At 40.2% G+C, this 15,873-nt stretch overlaps 1 protein-coding gene across 4 annotated transcripts in view; it reads left to right on the top strand.

The window, feature by feature from the left end:
• The window catches only part of GDAP2 (ganglioside induced differentiation associated protein 2), a 69,615-nt gene that overhangs the window by 50,323 nt on the left and 3,419 nt on the right, over window positions 1-15,873 (top strand). For 3 of the 4 annotated variants that reach the window (XM_033943035.1, XM_033943034.1, XM_033943036.1), the window contains exons 12-13: window positions 11,267-11,321; window positions 14,130-14,273. In XM_033943035.1, coding sequence (XP_033798926.1) covers window positions 11,267-11,321; window positions 14,130-14,273 — 199 coding nt within the window. Of the gene's footprint in view, window positions 1-11,266; window positions 11,322-14,129; window positions 14,274-15,873 lie in introns of those variants that run through there. The other variant, XR_004539303.1, reaches the window with a different exon arrangement.

The following is a 15,873-nucleotide window of genomic DNA, read 5'->3' as shown; positions in this document are numbered from 1 at the left end:
TCATTGATATAAATATTAAAAAGGATCGGCCCAAGTACCGAGCCCTGTGGTACACCACTAGTCACTTTCTCCCAGTCGGAGAACTTCCCATTTATGCCCACTCTCTGCTTTCGGTTTTCCAGCCATTTGCCTATCCACCTTTGTATATCCCTCTCTATGCCATGGCTTTGTAGTTTCCTGAGAAGTCTTTCGTGTGGAACTTTGTCGAACGCTTTCTGGAAGTCCAAGTATATTATGTCCACCGGCTTCCCACTATCAATTTGCTCGTTCACAGTCTCAAAAAATTGGAGTAAATTCGTCAAACATGATTTCCCTTTCCTGAATCCATGTTGACTGGGTTTCATCAAGTCGTGTGCGTCCAAGTGCCAGACTATGCTATCCTTGATCAGTGCTTCAACCATCTTGCCGGGGACAGACGTAAGACTCACAGGCCTATAGTTGCCAGGTTCCCCTCTCAATCCTTTTTTAAAAATTGGCGTGACGTTCGCTATCCTCCAGTCGTCCGGTATCTGTCCAGTTCTGATTGTCAGGTTTGCAAGTTTTTGCAATAACTCTCCGATTTCAACCTTCAATTCCTTTAAGACTCTCGGGTGAACAGATTAGGACCCAAATAAAAGAGATTCCTGTGAGCTTAGAAAAAATGGAAGATGAAGCCATTCAATTTAATATAGACCGCCTCAGACTTAAACACTATGAATCTGGGAATCGTGCAGGAAAATTATTAGCACATCGCATCAAAGTCCAACATCAACAAGGTAATATTACGAGCATACAATCCGAACACAGTGACCTCTTCTCAAAAGAGAAGGAGATCTGTGATAGGTTTGTAGAATTTTATAAGAAATTATATACATCAGAGTATCAGGGACAGGAAATATCCCTGACACAATACTTGTCTCAGCTAGAATTAAATAAGCTTCAAGATTCAGAAGCCTAGAGACTGGATGAAGATATAACTGAGGAGAGATTTAAGGAGTAATAAATCAAATTAAAATGGGCAAGTCTCCAGGAATGGATGAATTTATAGAAATGTTTTATAAAAAGTTTATATTTTATGTAACTCCTCTCTTAGCAAAATTGTTTAATAATTTAAAAGATAGAGAACAATTACCATATTTTATGAGACTGGTGGGAATCACAATAATACCTAAAACAGGAAAAGATAATACATACTGTGCTAGCTATAGACCCATTTCCCTGCTGGGAATAGATACAAAAATTATGGCCAGAGTTCTTGCTAATAGATTATCATCATATATGCCATCACTTATCCATCTGGATCAAGTAGGTTTTATTATCGGGAGATAAGCATCCAACGGGATCAGAAAGGTGTTAGATTTGGTATGGAGGGCAAAAAAGGAAAGAACAGGATGGGTGGAAGTCTCGGTCAATGTTGAAAAAGCATTTGACCGAGTTGAATGGAGGTTTATGGATGCTGTCTTGGGGCATTTAGGCCTTGGGAAAAGGTATAGGGATTGGATATTTACAATATATAATTGCATGTGTTAAAATAAATGGAACCTATTCCACTACATTCGAACTCTAAAGAGGAACAAGACAGGGATGCCCTTTGTCCCCCTTGATTTTTGCATTAATTATCGAGCCTTTAGCACAGAAAATTAGACAATCCCAACAGGTAAAAGGAGAAAGGGTGGTGGGTGAAGAACAAAAGCTGTCTCTGTTTGCAGATGACATATTAGCCATTGTTGAGTCATCTGAGAAATCTCTAATTGCCCTTAAAGATATTATGGGTGAATATGGCCAATTATCAGGCTTTAAAGCTAATTTAAACAAGACAGAAGGGATGAATATTTCAGCACCAACAGAAAAGATTACGGAATTACAAAGGTCAGAACTAGTGCTACCCGATTCACGATTCAAATCGATTCACTGATTCATTTTGGGTAAATCGGTTCGAATCGATTCAAAAACAAAAAAAATCAACCTCCTGATTCGGCAACTGACCCTTCCCTCCTCGCCCCCTAAAGCAGGATCAGCAGCACTGCCTCTTGCTGGCCAGCTGCTGCCGCTCCTGCTTTAGAGGGCGAGTGTGGAGTGTCAGTCGGAAAGTGCTTCTGTACAGCTTCCCCCCTGGCCTCCCGGCATCAATTTACCTAATTTCAGCAGCCTGGATAAGATCGCTAGTGCTAGCAATCTTTGTAAGCTACCATCAGGTCTTCCGAGCAGCCTTCTCTCTGCCATGGTCCCGCCCCTCCTCTGACATCAGGCCTTGGGTGCAGGCCTTCAGGAAGGACAAGCAGGCCTTCAGGGGGGGGGACAAACCTTCAGGGGAATGGGCCCTGGTGTAGAAGTACACGGAGAGAGGGAAGAGGGGGTTCAAAGAGACGTGCATATGCCAGACTTGGGGGGGAAGAAATAATTGGTCTAAAAATAGAGGAGAGGGAAAGAGATGATGGGCAATGGGATTTAGGGAGGGAAGAAAGGAAAGGGAGAGAAGTTGGACACAAGGGATGGTGTGGAAGGGGGGATAGATATACTGGATAGGAGGGTGTTGGGAAAAGAAGAGAGAGATGGTGGACCCTGGGGTGGTGGGGAAGGAGGGAGAGATGCTGGATGAAAGGGTAGTTGAGAAAAGGTGGATCTGTGGATGGAGATGAAAAAAAGAAAAGATGACAGACCTCCGGGGGAGGGAAGGGAAATGGAAGGGGCGGACAGAGATGGCAGATAGATGGTTAGCAAGAAGAAAGAAGGAGACCCTGGCAAGCAAGTTATCAGAAGACAACCAGAGGCTGGGACCAACAAGATTTGAATATTGACCAGACAACAAAAGGTAGAAAAAATAATTTTATTTTCTGTTTTGTGATTACAATATGTCAGATTTGAAAAGTGTATCCTGCCAGAGCTGGATACGTGAGCTAGGACTTAACAGAGAGAGGAAAAGTCCTTTTTGTTTCTTTATTTAGTTTATACCACAGCGCCAGTGTGGTTAGGAGAAGCCAAAGGGGGTGAAGAAGCTATAAAATAAACCCACCAGGATGTTTGAAAAAAAAAAAAAAAAACCACCCAATTGGGCAGGAAAATCGAATTGAAAAACCAATTCAATAGACTGAATCGAATCAATTTTTTTTTTCCTTATCAGTACCCCTGAGATGGGTAAAGGGCTCCACACGCTATCTGGGAATAACTTTGGGAGCAGATTGGATACTTTTGTTCCAGCAAAATTACTTACCATTGATAAAGGACATTCAGAAAGACTTAGATAGGTGGAATAAATTGTTTATCTCCTGGTTAGGACGTATGGAAGTGGTAAAGATGATGATTCTCCCTAGGTTTCTTTATTTATTCCAAGTACTACCGATAGAAATCCCAAAAGTTTTTCCAAAAATGGAATAATATGATATTGGGATTTTTATGGGGAGGAAAGTTGCACTGTTTAAGTCTAAGGCGGAAGGAGGACTAGCATGCTAGATAATTATTCTTTGGAAAATTATTATTCTTTAGAGAATTCTTCTTTGGAGAATTATTACAAAGCAGCACAGTTGAGAGCAATAGTTGAATGGCATTCATCCCCTTCTAAGCTTTGGGTAAAAATAGAACAAGCAATGATAGATAGGAGAGAAGGAATAAGAGATTTGAAATATTTACCATGGGTGGGAGAAAAAGACTTAACAAATATAAATAATCCCTTTAGCAAATGCTCTCTGAAAACCTGGAAAAGTGTTAGGAAAAAACTTTTAGGAACAGAAAAAAGCATTTTTTTCTCGCTTATATTATATGCACAAGACTTTATACCAGGCATATTTAAGAAGTGGGAAGCAAAAGGGTTAGCATGTTTTGGTCAACTAATTGAAGAAAGTGAAGTTAAAGCCTTTATAGATATTCAGGATCAATTTCAACTAGAAACGAGAGATCTTTTTCCTTACCTACAGATAAAAAATTATATATTAACATATAAGATGAAGAGCAATGGAATTTTAAAGAAATCTGAACTTGAAAAAAGGTTAGGAGAACCAGTAGCAAAAGGGTGCGTTTCTTGGTTATATAAAATTATAAATGAAAATAAAGTAACCAAAACATCATATATGAAAGCATGGGAAAAAGTTTTGGAGAAGGATTGGTCTGTAGATGAGTGGAGGGTAATTGTATTGCATCTCTTTTAGACAGCTAGGGCTGCCACTTTGGTGGTTTTAATTAGTAAATGTACCAAACAGAGTGATCCTACGTGTTGGAAAGGATGTGGTGAAAGAGGTACATTCTATCATATGTGGTGCAAATGTCAAAGGGTCCAGAACTTTTGGGAGCAAGTTTTTGAATATATAAGCAGATTAATTCAAACTTCACTTAAGCTGAATGCTGAAATGGCATTGCTGGGAGTAAGAATAGAGGGTCCAACATCTTCTCAATCTAAACTTAAGGACTTGACATTCATAGCTGCTAGTCTCACACTAGCTCTGCAATGGCATCCGCTAAATGTACCTACCTTAAGAGATGTGAGAGAACGTTTAGGATTAGTGTGTGAAAAATATAGGCTTTCGACAGAATTGAGAGAATCCTGGAAGGAGCTGAGACGGAGGAGACAGCAGTAATAATCCACGTTGGAAACAATGACGTCAGCAGGAGGAACTAACTGAGCAGTTCAAGATCCTGGGGAGGAAACTGAAGCTGAGGACAAGGAAGATAGCCTTCTCAGAGATCCTGCCAGTACCGAGGGCAGATGCAAGGAGGCAGACCAAGCTGCAAGCAATAAACGGTTGGCTGAGGAGATGGTGCGAAGAGGAGGGTTTCCACTTTGTACGGAACTGGACAACTTTTGGGGGGAAGAACAAGCTCTACAGGAGGGACAGACTGCACCTGAGCACGGCTGAGACGAGGATGCTGGCACGCAATGTCCAGAGCGGCATAGACTTGGCTTTAAACTGAGGAGAAGGGGAAAGCCGATAGTCGATCTGACCTCGACACATCAGACCAAAGTATCAAACAAGGATGCTGAACCAGGGAATTGTAAAAGAGGGCTCGGGACTGAGTGGGAACTTTTGGAAATAGGACCCAAGGATGCAATGCAAGGTCCCAAAGCACAAATGATCCTAGCAAGCAGGATTAAGAGAGAACAACAGGAGCCAGAGGGGCATCCTAACATGGGGAAGCAGGCTGAGAACGACACAGACACACCGCAGGATGGGGATGAACGTAACAAAGCTCGGGGGCTGGCAACCCATGAGGGCAGGAGCGCCAAACCACGAGGAAAACCAGAGAGGACCAGGACTTAATTGCCTATACACTAATGCTAGGAGCCTAAGAGCCAAAATAGGAGAACTGGAAGTCATCGCCAGTGAAAAGGACCTGGACATAATTGGAGTCACAGAAACATGGTGGACTGATGACAACAAATGGGATGTGGTCATACCAGGGTACAAACTCTATAGGAGAGACAGGTCACACAAGAAGGGTGGAGGAATAGTGATATATGTAAAGGACTCCATTCCTTCAACCAGGATGGAAACAACAGTAAGGGCGGACGGCTTGGAATCACTCTGGGTTAAGCTACAAAGGGGAACTGGAGCAGACATCAAATTGGGACTGTACTATCGCCCACCTGGACAACCGGAAAAAATCGACCAGGACCTGGAGGCTGAATTGAGGCAGGTATGCAAAAGCGGAAATGTGTTGGTGATGGGGGACTTCAACTACCCTGGGATAGACTGGAGTATTGGACATTCAAACTGCACGAGAGAGACCAAATTCCTGGAGGCTATGAGGGACTGTTTCATGGAACAGCTGGTCACGGAATCAACACAGGGAGATGCCACTCTTGACCTAATCCTCAATGGGCTAGGGGGACCCGCAAAGGAGGTGGCGGTACTAGCGCCACTAGGAAATAGCGATCACAACATAATCCAATGCAAGCTAGAAAGTGGGTCATCAAAGGTGATAAGAACCACAACGACAGCACTCAATTTCAGAAAAGGGAATTACGATGCCATGAGGAAAATGGTGGGAAAGAAACTCAGCGGCAACTCAGGGAAGATGGAGACCGTAGAAAAAGCCTGGTCCCTACTCAAAGGCAAGGTGCACGAGGCACAGAACCTGTTCAGGAAAGGGTGCAAAAAAATCGAACAAAAAACCCAGTGTGGATAACAAATGCAGTGAAAAAGGCAGTAAGTGACAAGAAAGCATTATTCAGAAAATGGAAAAAGAACCAAACAAAGGACAACCAGAAGGAACACAAAAGACACCAAAGAGAATGTCACCGAGTGATTAGGAAAGCAAAAAGAGAATATGAGGAGAGACTGGCGGGGGAAGCAACCAACTTCAAATCGTTCTTCAGGTACGTAAAGGGGAAGCAACCGGCCAGGGAAGAAGTGGGACCACTGGATGATGAAGACAAGAAGGGAGTAGTAAAGGAGGAAAAAGAGATAGCTGACAGGTTAAATAAGTTCTACTCGTCAGTCTTCACGAGAGAGGACACATCCAATATTCTAGAACCCGAGGAGATCATAAATGGGGATCAGGATGAAAAGCTGGTCCAACTAGAGGTAAGACAAGAGGATGTCCTCCGACAGATTTTATAAGACTAAAGAGTGACAAATCACCGGGTCCGGACGGCATCCACCCAAGAGTACTCAAAGAGCTAAGGAACGAAATAGCGGAACCACTTCGCCAAATATGTAACCTATCCTTAAAAACTGGGGAGATACCGGAGGACTGGAAAATAGCAAATATCACGCCCATCTTTAAAAAGGGTTCAAGGGGTGACCCAGGAAACTACAGGCTGGTGAGCTTGACCTCGGTTCTGGGAAAGATGATGCATGAATATACAGCCTCATGCTATATAATTAAAAACTAATCCTTCTTTCATGATGATTAACTTTTGGACTATAATGTATCTTAAATAGAAAGCTTTCTTCAGAAAGATTTTTCCTCAAAAAAGCATTTCTATTGTAAAAATATAGAATGAAAAAAGTGGGAAATCGCTAGACTAAGGGCTCATTTTACCAAGGTATACTTTTTTAGCGCACACTAAATACTAACATGTGCATGTTAGTCTATGGAAGCGTTAGCGGTTAGTGCATGCGTAGATTTAGCGTTTGCTAAACGTGCGTTAAAACGCTTAGCGCACCTTAGTAAAACAGGGTGGTAAGTGTATAACCCTTGATGGAGACTGCCCCAGCTTTGTTGGTTGGGCTGAGAACTTTTCAGTGGCCCTTCATATTGTTGACCTTTGGTCAGTTCTTGTCTTCAATAAATATATTCAGCTATAAAGGTAACACAATAATTAAACATTTGATTATTAAATTTTAAACACAATCTTAATACTTGTTTGATAAATGATAAAATACATCTTTTTTTTTTAAATTCTTTATTCAGTTTTAACTTTTGCAACAAGTGTACAAAATTCAATCAAATAATTCGTACAAATCACTTGACATTCTAACAATTATTATCAAATGCATATAAAAAAGATCCCTCTCCCACCCATCCCATTCATCAGGAATAAACCCATTAAATCACATAACATACCTCCCCATCCCCACATTAAATATAGTCCTATGTAATAAAAAGGTGTCCAAGGTGTCTAATCATTAGAATATTCAATCAATGACCCCCAAATCTTTTTGAAACTATTATAATTTCCTTGTGGTATAGAAAATACATATCTTTAAAATATAACTGATGGTGTGCCTTGACAGTGTGCTATGAGATGAAAAATGTGGAAAATCACTGGCATTAAGAATAAATGTACAGTAAGGAAGAAATGTAGATTGTGTCAGATCATTAGTCCAGCAATTTTTTCTCCTCTTCCCTGTTGCCCAGCAATAGGAAGCTAGGGTACAGAGAAATTTGTAAGAGAATCTGAAATAGGAATTTATATTACAGGGGGACAGAGAGGAAATTATTATAGAAGACAATGACTGCTACTGTTACTATACATACCAAACAGAATGGCAGCCTTTGGAGCCTGCTATCTGGCCAGGATAGCCATGGTATTTATGGAGTGATAGGAGAGGCAGGTTGATTGACAGTCGTGTCAAAAAAGATGATCTAAAAACCCCATACAGTTCTGCAATGTATTCCTGCTATCGTGGATGTTTGGTGCATATGCTGGAGCAACTAGGACTTCTTTCCCCTGTATCTTCTAACTGCTAAATGTCTCCCTACTACATCCTTAACCACAATTTTTGCTGTGGCCACAAGGGTCTTACTCAGCAATATAACCACTCCTGTATGTGTGTGTGTGTGTGTGTGTGTGTGTGTTTTTCCCAAAGATGCAATTGAGACCTCTACCCACAGGTCTCTAATTTTTGATGCTGTAGGTCTCTGAGTTTGGTTACTTAAAGATGAATAATACCTACCTTATGCCTTTGCCATGTTTCACAAGTGACATAATGCCTCCTACTACATCTCAAGAAATACATTGCAAACTTGAATTGTTCATTACTCCTTACATAATTGTCCCTGAGGTAATCCTCTAAGCGCTTTTATTTCCACCCCACAAGAGTCGGGGTGACTAGTTCTCACCCCAGTTTTATTTGTATGTTCATTTTTTTTTTTTTAATGATTTAATGATTATGAGCAGATGATGTGATACATTTCAGTACAGAAATAGATAGATGATTATTAGTCACTGGAACTCAGTCATTTAGTCAGTATTTGTTCTACACAAGTAATGAAGCTTATGTCCTGTCAGTTTGATCATTGTAGAAGTTTAGTACTTGTGTTTTGGGTTTGTTTTTTTTTAAATACTTTTCACTTTACTTACGAGACAGATTTGTCTCTTTAAGATTTACCGGTAACTCTACCTTGATGGTGGTTGTTAAGCAACACAGTTATACAGATAAACTGACCATAGAACCTCTGGCGAAACAATTTTCAGCAATGGCCAGCAGAACCCAAACTTTTAGTAACTCTCATATGTGATGGTTAGAGGCATTTGGAAATCAATAGCTTTTGTTCATTTTCTCTTTTTTTTTTTTTTTTTAACAAACTAACTAAACTAAACTAAACCTTAAGTTTGAGTACCTGATTGTAAAACCGCTTAGATAACCTTGATAGGCGGTATATAAAATCCTAATAAACTTGAAACTTGATCTTCACGGATGTTGTGGAGCTCGGCACGGTTTACAAGAACTTAAAATATAGGAAGAGAAGGAAAAAAAAAAAGGTTTACATGAACTTATATATAGAAGAGAAGAGTAAGGGGGGATAGAATTACATTTTAGTGAAAAGCCAGGTTTTCAGTTGCTTGCAAAATAATTGGAGGGAGCCCAGGTTCCGCAGCGGGGTAGTAAGGTCGTTCCAAAGACCTGTGATTCTGAAGAGAAGGGATTTTCCCAGTTTGCCTGTATAGCGAATACCGTGTAGAGAGGGGAAGGATAAGTTATACCTTTGGGTATAAACACAATGAAAAACTCATTTCTACTTTGCTAGATTGCTTTTCCTTCTCCGCCCCCTCTCCTTTTGTCCTGTTCTATGTATTATGAATTGTGAATGAATATAAGCCTTATCTGCAAGGGTCCATCATGTCAGTTGCAGAACTCCTGTAGATGGCAGTAGTAAAGTTAGAAACAATACCCATCAAATCTGTTTTACAGCATATAAAACTTAAGCTGTAATATTCATGTACGTTTATGTAATTTGATAGAATATGTGGCTGAAAGGGTCACTTTTGCCATCTGTAGTTTCTGGGAGTTCAAAAGACTGTCCATCAGGATTAGTAAGAGAATCATTAGTTTTGAATGAGATTGTAAATGACAGAGCAAGAATTTTTATGGTTGGTGTGTACTTTAGGGCAGTGATTCCGCTTAGAACCGCAAGGCACAAGCGGAATAGAAATCACTAATGTAATGTAATGTAATGTAATGATTCTCTAACCAGTGTGGTTTTCAGGATATTCAGAATGACTATGTATTAGAGCAGGTGTGCCCGCACTTTTTTGGCTTGCGAGCTACTTTTAAAATGGCCAAGTCAAAATGATCTACCAACAATAAAATTTTAAAAAACACAAAGCACACTATTCGAGGGGGGTTTCAGAGGTCAAGGCAGATGACTTTAAAATATGCAATGTCACCTCAATAACAACTATACAAAAATAGACAAATATACCCCCTCCCCTTTTACTAAACCGTGATAGTGGTTTTTAGCGCAGGGAGCTACGCTCAATGCCCCTCGCAGCTCCCAATGCTCATAGGCTCCCTGCGCTAAAAACCACTATCGCGGTTTAGTAAAAGGGGCCATAGTTCAAAATATAGACAGCAGATATAAATTCTCAAAACAGACACATTTTGATCAATAAATTGAAAATAAAATCATTTTTCCTACCTTTTTTTCTGGTGATTTCATGAGTCTCTAATTGCACTTCCTTCTTCTGTAAATCCAATATTTCTTTCTTTCTGCCCCCTCCCCTTTTCTTTCTGTCTCTTTCTTTCTTTCTCTCTCCCCATGCCACCCCGCTCCCCCAAAGCCATCACACCGATTTCTCCATTTCCCTGATTCTCTCGCCCTAATCCCTAGTCATCACGCCGATTTCTCCCTACTTCCCCAAGCCAGACCTGGCGCGTACAAGTGCCGGGCCTACAAGCCTACCCCCCCCCCCCCGCCCCGACATCAATTCTGATGTCGGAGAGGAAGTTCCAGGCCAGCCAGGCAGCAATTGACTGGCCCAGAACTTCCGTCGGAGGTGAAGGCTTGTGAGTCCGGTGCTTGTATGCGCCTGGCCTGACTCGGCTTGGGGAAGCAGGAAGAACAAGATTGCGAAGGCAACGCAATCAACTCACGTTGCCTTTACGATTGACCATTTGGGCACCCCTGTATTAGAGATTTGAATGTACTACCACCAATATACAGAAATCTTTTAGATGCATATTCATTCCGGATATCCTGAAAACCAGACTAAAATATCTGTAAGTTCACAGTGCAGGCATGTGGCTGAGTAAAAAAAATAATTAAAGCTAACTGAAACATACAAGCATAAACACTGGCTCAGAGCTTCATTTTTGTATGGTATGCTGCTTAATGCAACATTTTGGGGCAGAGTACAGTGGGCACTGCACCAGATTCCTAGTGCCACAAGGGTCTCTTTGACTTACAATGCAAAGAGTTCAAACTAACCTTGTTTTCACTGTTGTGTCTAATGTCTTTTGAGTATGCAGATACTGTGTGTCAGCTCTCTAATGTGTATTTCCTCAAAGAACAAAGTTCTGATTCCACTAAAATGTTAAATGTTCACAAAGGCAAATAAAAACTAGAACAGTGTTTTTAATGTGAGAAAAAAACCAATTGAAAATTTTGTTTTTATTCCTTAAACCAGGTACAAGAAGAACTTGAGGGCATTGTACTTTGTTCATCCAACATTTCGCTCAAAGGTAATGTCCATTCAAACAAAAAATAGCCATTTCAGCCTGTAACCAGCCACTTGAAATTTTCTGAGACAATCCTTTCTCTAGCTGTTTCCACTAATGATGGGAGTGGAACGGAACAAGCTTTGATAGGAATCTTCTATGAGGACTACTGTAGCTCCTTTGGGGCCTCACTTAATAAGTGTTTATCCCATTTTTATGTCCAAGGGAAAAGAGAGCTTACTAAAATGAATCCATGAATGCACCACTGCAGGCCTCTGACAGAAATACATAACAAGCAGCCCCCAGCTAACCCTCGTTTTGATTCTAAGACCAAAGAAGGATTCCTGTATCAAGTAATTCAAACTTGACACATAGCCACATAATCTAAAGGAGGAAGCTCTTGTTCCAGTAGTGGTAACAGGGCATACAAATCCTAGGCACCAGAAGGAAATTTTTAGTATCCTTGTTAAACTGGTGCTTGAGATTTATTGGTAATAAGATCAGAGTTCATAAAATGCTATATTAGAACAAGCTCAAGCTCTGCAGAGCACACGGCAGAATTGTCCTTTACTTTTACAATACAGAGAGATCATATATGATGCTACTTTGGTGTTCACAGTAAAGGTATGACATTGAGATAATTACCTGTGTGGTATATTACTCTGACTTTATCTTCTTGTGTACCACTCTTATTGAAATTGGTTTCTGGGCTTGTGCACTGGGGCAGGACAGTGTTGGCCAAAACTGAAGTGTTCTGAACTACATTGTGTTAAATTTCCCTTGGAGTGTACACAGATATGCAGATTATGGACTAAATTTAGCACATGCTAACACATAGTAATGTTCATTCTCCGAGGACAAGTTGGCCATTAATTCTAATAGCTTGGTGACGTCATCTGATATAGCCTGGCACAGAGCTAACTAGCTTTTAAAATAGAAACTTCTAGCCTCGTTGTACCACACAGGCGCTTTCCCACCTAACGTGCTAGCAGAAGTCCCTCAGTCTTTTTCCATGAAGCTGAGAGAGCACATTTCAAAGTTCTTGGAAATTTTCGTTTGCACAGTTGAGTATCCTCCCTTCAGGTTCCTAATTTTGTTTTCTCGTTTTCTTCAGATTTCTATTTTATCCTTCCTTGTGTATTTTTGTTTATTTGTTTTTGCTGCCTTTATAGGTTTTAGTCTATTTTCATGGTGTAAGGCCTGTTTTTTGACCAGAGTTTGACCTTAATTTGAGCCTGCTCTTTTGTTCACCATTGAGGAGTTTAATTTAGCTATGATACTTTTTGCGATGTCCAAGAAGACCCCCAGTGGCTTCAAGAGATGTGCCCAGAGTAAACAGGTGATCTTGGTTACCGACCCCACAAAATAGTGTATAAGTGGAGGACTTTCCAAACAACTGCCAACATGTCCAGGTCTGGCCATCCAAGCAAGTTGACTCCCCGAGCAGACCGCAAGATGCTAAAAGAAGTCTCCAAAAACCCAAATATGTCATCACGGGACCTAAAATGTCATTATGGGGACCTACTGTTGATATGAAAGTGCATGCCACTATAATCGGAAAGAAACTGCACAAATTTAACTTGCATTGGAGGTTTGCAAGGAGGAAACCTTTGCTCTCTAAGAGAAACATTAAGGCCAGATTGAAGTTTGCCAGAGAGAACGTAGACAAACACTGGACTTCTGGAATAGTGTTCTATAGACAGATGAGTCTAAAATTAAATTATTTGGTTACCAGAAAAGAGGACATGTTTGGTGTATACCAAATACAGCATTCCAGGGAAAGAACCTCATATCACTGTGAAGCATGGAGGTGGAAATGTCATGGGTTGGGGGATGCTTTGCTGCAGCAGGACCTGGCCAGCTCACCATCATAGAATTCACCATGAATTCTACCATGCATCAGAGGATGCTTGAGGAACATGTGAGACCATCTGTAAGAAAATTAAAGCTGAAACGGAACTGGACCCTGCAACACAACAATGACCTAAAACAGTTAATCCACCGAGGACTGGCTGAAAACTAAGAAATGGAGAGTCCTGGAGTGGCCGAGTCAAAGCCCTGATCTTAATCCCATTGAGATGCTGTGGGGTGATTTGAAACAGGCTGTACATGCAAGAAGCCCCTCAAACATCTCACAGCTGAATTCTGCATTGAGTAGTGGGCCAAACTTTCCTCAGACTGATGTCAGAGACTGGTAGATGACAACAAGAAGCGTCTCACTGCAGTTATTTCAGCCAAAGGGGGTAACACTAGCTATTAGGGTATAGTGTCTCAATTTATTCCTCAGTTAGAATACACATTTTTGTGGATATCTTTTGTTTCATGAGTAAATTAAGGAAAATTTTTGTTGTTTACCTGCAATTACATCACTTTCTTTTCCAAAGATAAATAACTAAAAAAAGATTTGACATCAATATGTGAACATTTCTTAAGAAAGCACTGAATATTTCACAGGGTGTCCTAATTTTTTCATATGACTGTACCTAAGGTGTGTGCCTGCTATTGGAATTGTGCTTGTTAAATACTATATAAACCCACAAGTATTGTAGAATTGTTTATGTAAATTATTGGAGACTCTACAAAGCTTTAATTTTGCCACCAAGATAACCTAGACCAAAAGTTCATGATTTTTGGGCCTCCAACTGTGGGCAGTAACAGTCATCCAAAATTTAATGTTTCTGAAGAGGTTTAAATTTTTGGCATCAGCCTGAACAGAACCAAAAGTGAAATGCTATTTATAATTACATTCTGTAACTACATTTTATTTTGCTACAGATTTAATTACTAACTTTTTAATTTATTTGTTTTATTTTCCCCACCTCTGTGTTTTAGATATCAACATGGTTTTTTACAACTTTCACAGTGTCTGGCCTGAAAGAAAAAGTTCATCATGTGGACAGACTTCAGCAGCTGTTTACAACCATAGACCCTGAACAGATTGACTTCCCACCTTTTGTCCTGGAGTATGATGCCAGGGTAAGAGCCTAAAAGGAAGCTCACTTCTAACCAAGGGTGATTGTACAGTTATTCTGCTGTTCTCTCACTTTCTATCCCAGTATAGCTGGTTACTCCTATTTTATTAAAGCATATGGGGAAAAATATCAATTATTTACTGTCTCTTAAAAAGAAGCAATTTTCAACTTTATTTTGTTCTGCTTTCTAAACATTTTTTTTTCATATAAACGTTTTAAAGATTGAATAACTGAGCAGTGAATGACAATCATATCTTATTCCTAATTCAATGTTCTTCAATGCAAGGCCTGGTAGCCAGTGGCGGCCCTTTGAGACCTCTGGGCAGCCTCCATTGTGATTCTGGGTTCCCCTTTTTTGCTGTTTTAAGGTAGTGAACAAAGGAGGAAGCAGATGGGGTGAGAGCCATATGCATAAGCCATTGCTCCCAACAATACCTTTTAGCGATCCCTTCAGTTCGTCAATTATTTTATGACACAACACATAAACAGTCTTCTCTGTAACTGCTCCCACATTGTGGAATGCTTTACCTCTGACACTGAGACAAGAAAAGAATCTCAATAATTTTAAATCTAATATTTTCAAAAAGATTTGGGGGCCATAGACACCTTGGACACCTTTTTATTACATAGGACTATATTTAATGTGGGAATGGGGAGGTATGTTATGTGATTTAATGGGTTTATTCCTGATGAATGGGATGGGTGGGAGAGGGGTCTTTTTTATATGCATTTGACAATAATTGTTAGAATGTCAAGTGATTTGTACGAATTATATGATTGAATATTGTACACTTGTTGCAAGAGTTAAAACTGAATAAAGAATTAAAAAAATAAAATAAAATAAATCTAATCTTAAAACATTTCTCGTCAGAGATGCTTTTGAAATTTATACTTAATCTCTTATTCAAAAAACTTCGGACCTCAGGCCCTACAATAAAGATCCCCTTTATTCCTTTTGTTTTTTACCTCCTCTTTCTTTTATTTTAAGCAATGTATCTTACCCATCTGCCCATGTGTATCATGTTATGTCCGTAGCCTAAACATGAATTTGTTCCCTCTATTTTATATATTTTTTTTAAAAAACATTTTAATACTTTGGGGTCCTTTTATCAAGCTGCGGTAGGGGTTTAACGTGCATTAAACCGTTTGCCACACTAGCCGCTAATGCCTGCATTGAGCAGGCGTTAGTTTTTTAGCCAGCCTTGAGGGTTAGCGCGTGATGAAATGTCCGACGCACTAATCCCATTAGCACGGCTTGATAAAAGGACCCCTTTGTATAAATTGGAAACCGCTTTACTTATAAAAGCGGTATATCAAGACCCAAATAAACTTAAACTTATTTAGAAACACCCACCTCTTTGAGGATACCCCAAAAGGAAAATTTGAAGGGGGACTAGAAGGGAGAGAGAGTGTGTGGTGTAGTGGTTAGAGCTACAGCCTCAGCACCCTGAGGTTATGGGTTCAAACCCCACTCTGCTCCTTGTGATCCTGGGCTAGTCACTTAATCCTCCATTGACCCAGATACATTAGATTAGATTGTGAGCCCACCAGGATAGATGGGGAAAATGCTTGAGTACCTGATGTGTAACACATTCTGAGGGAGG

This window comes from Geotrypetes seraphini, chromosome 4 (genome assembly GCF_902459505.1).
Source record: "Geotrypetes seraphini chromosome 4, aGeoSer1.1, whole genome shotgun sequence".
In the NCBI taxonomy this organism is placed as follows: domain Eukaryota; kingdom Metazoa; phylum Chordata; class Amphibia; order Gymnophiona; family Dermophiidae; genus Geotrypetes; species Geotrypetes seraphini.
Note: the sequence above shows the minus strand (reverse complement) of the source record. Positions and strands in the feature narration are given on the sequence as shown.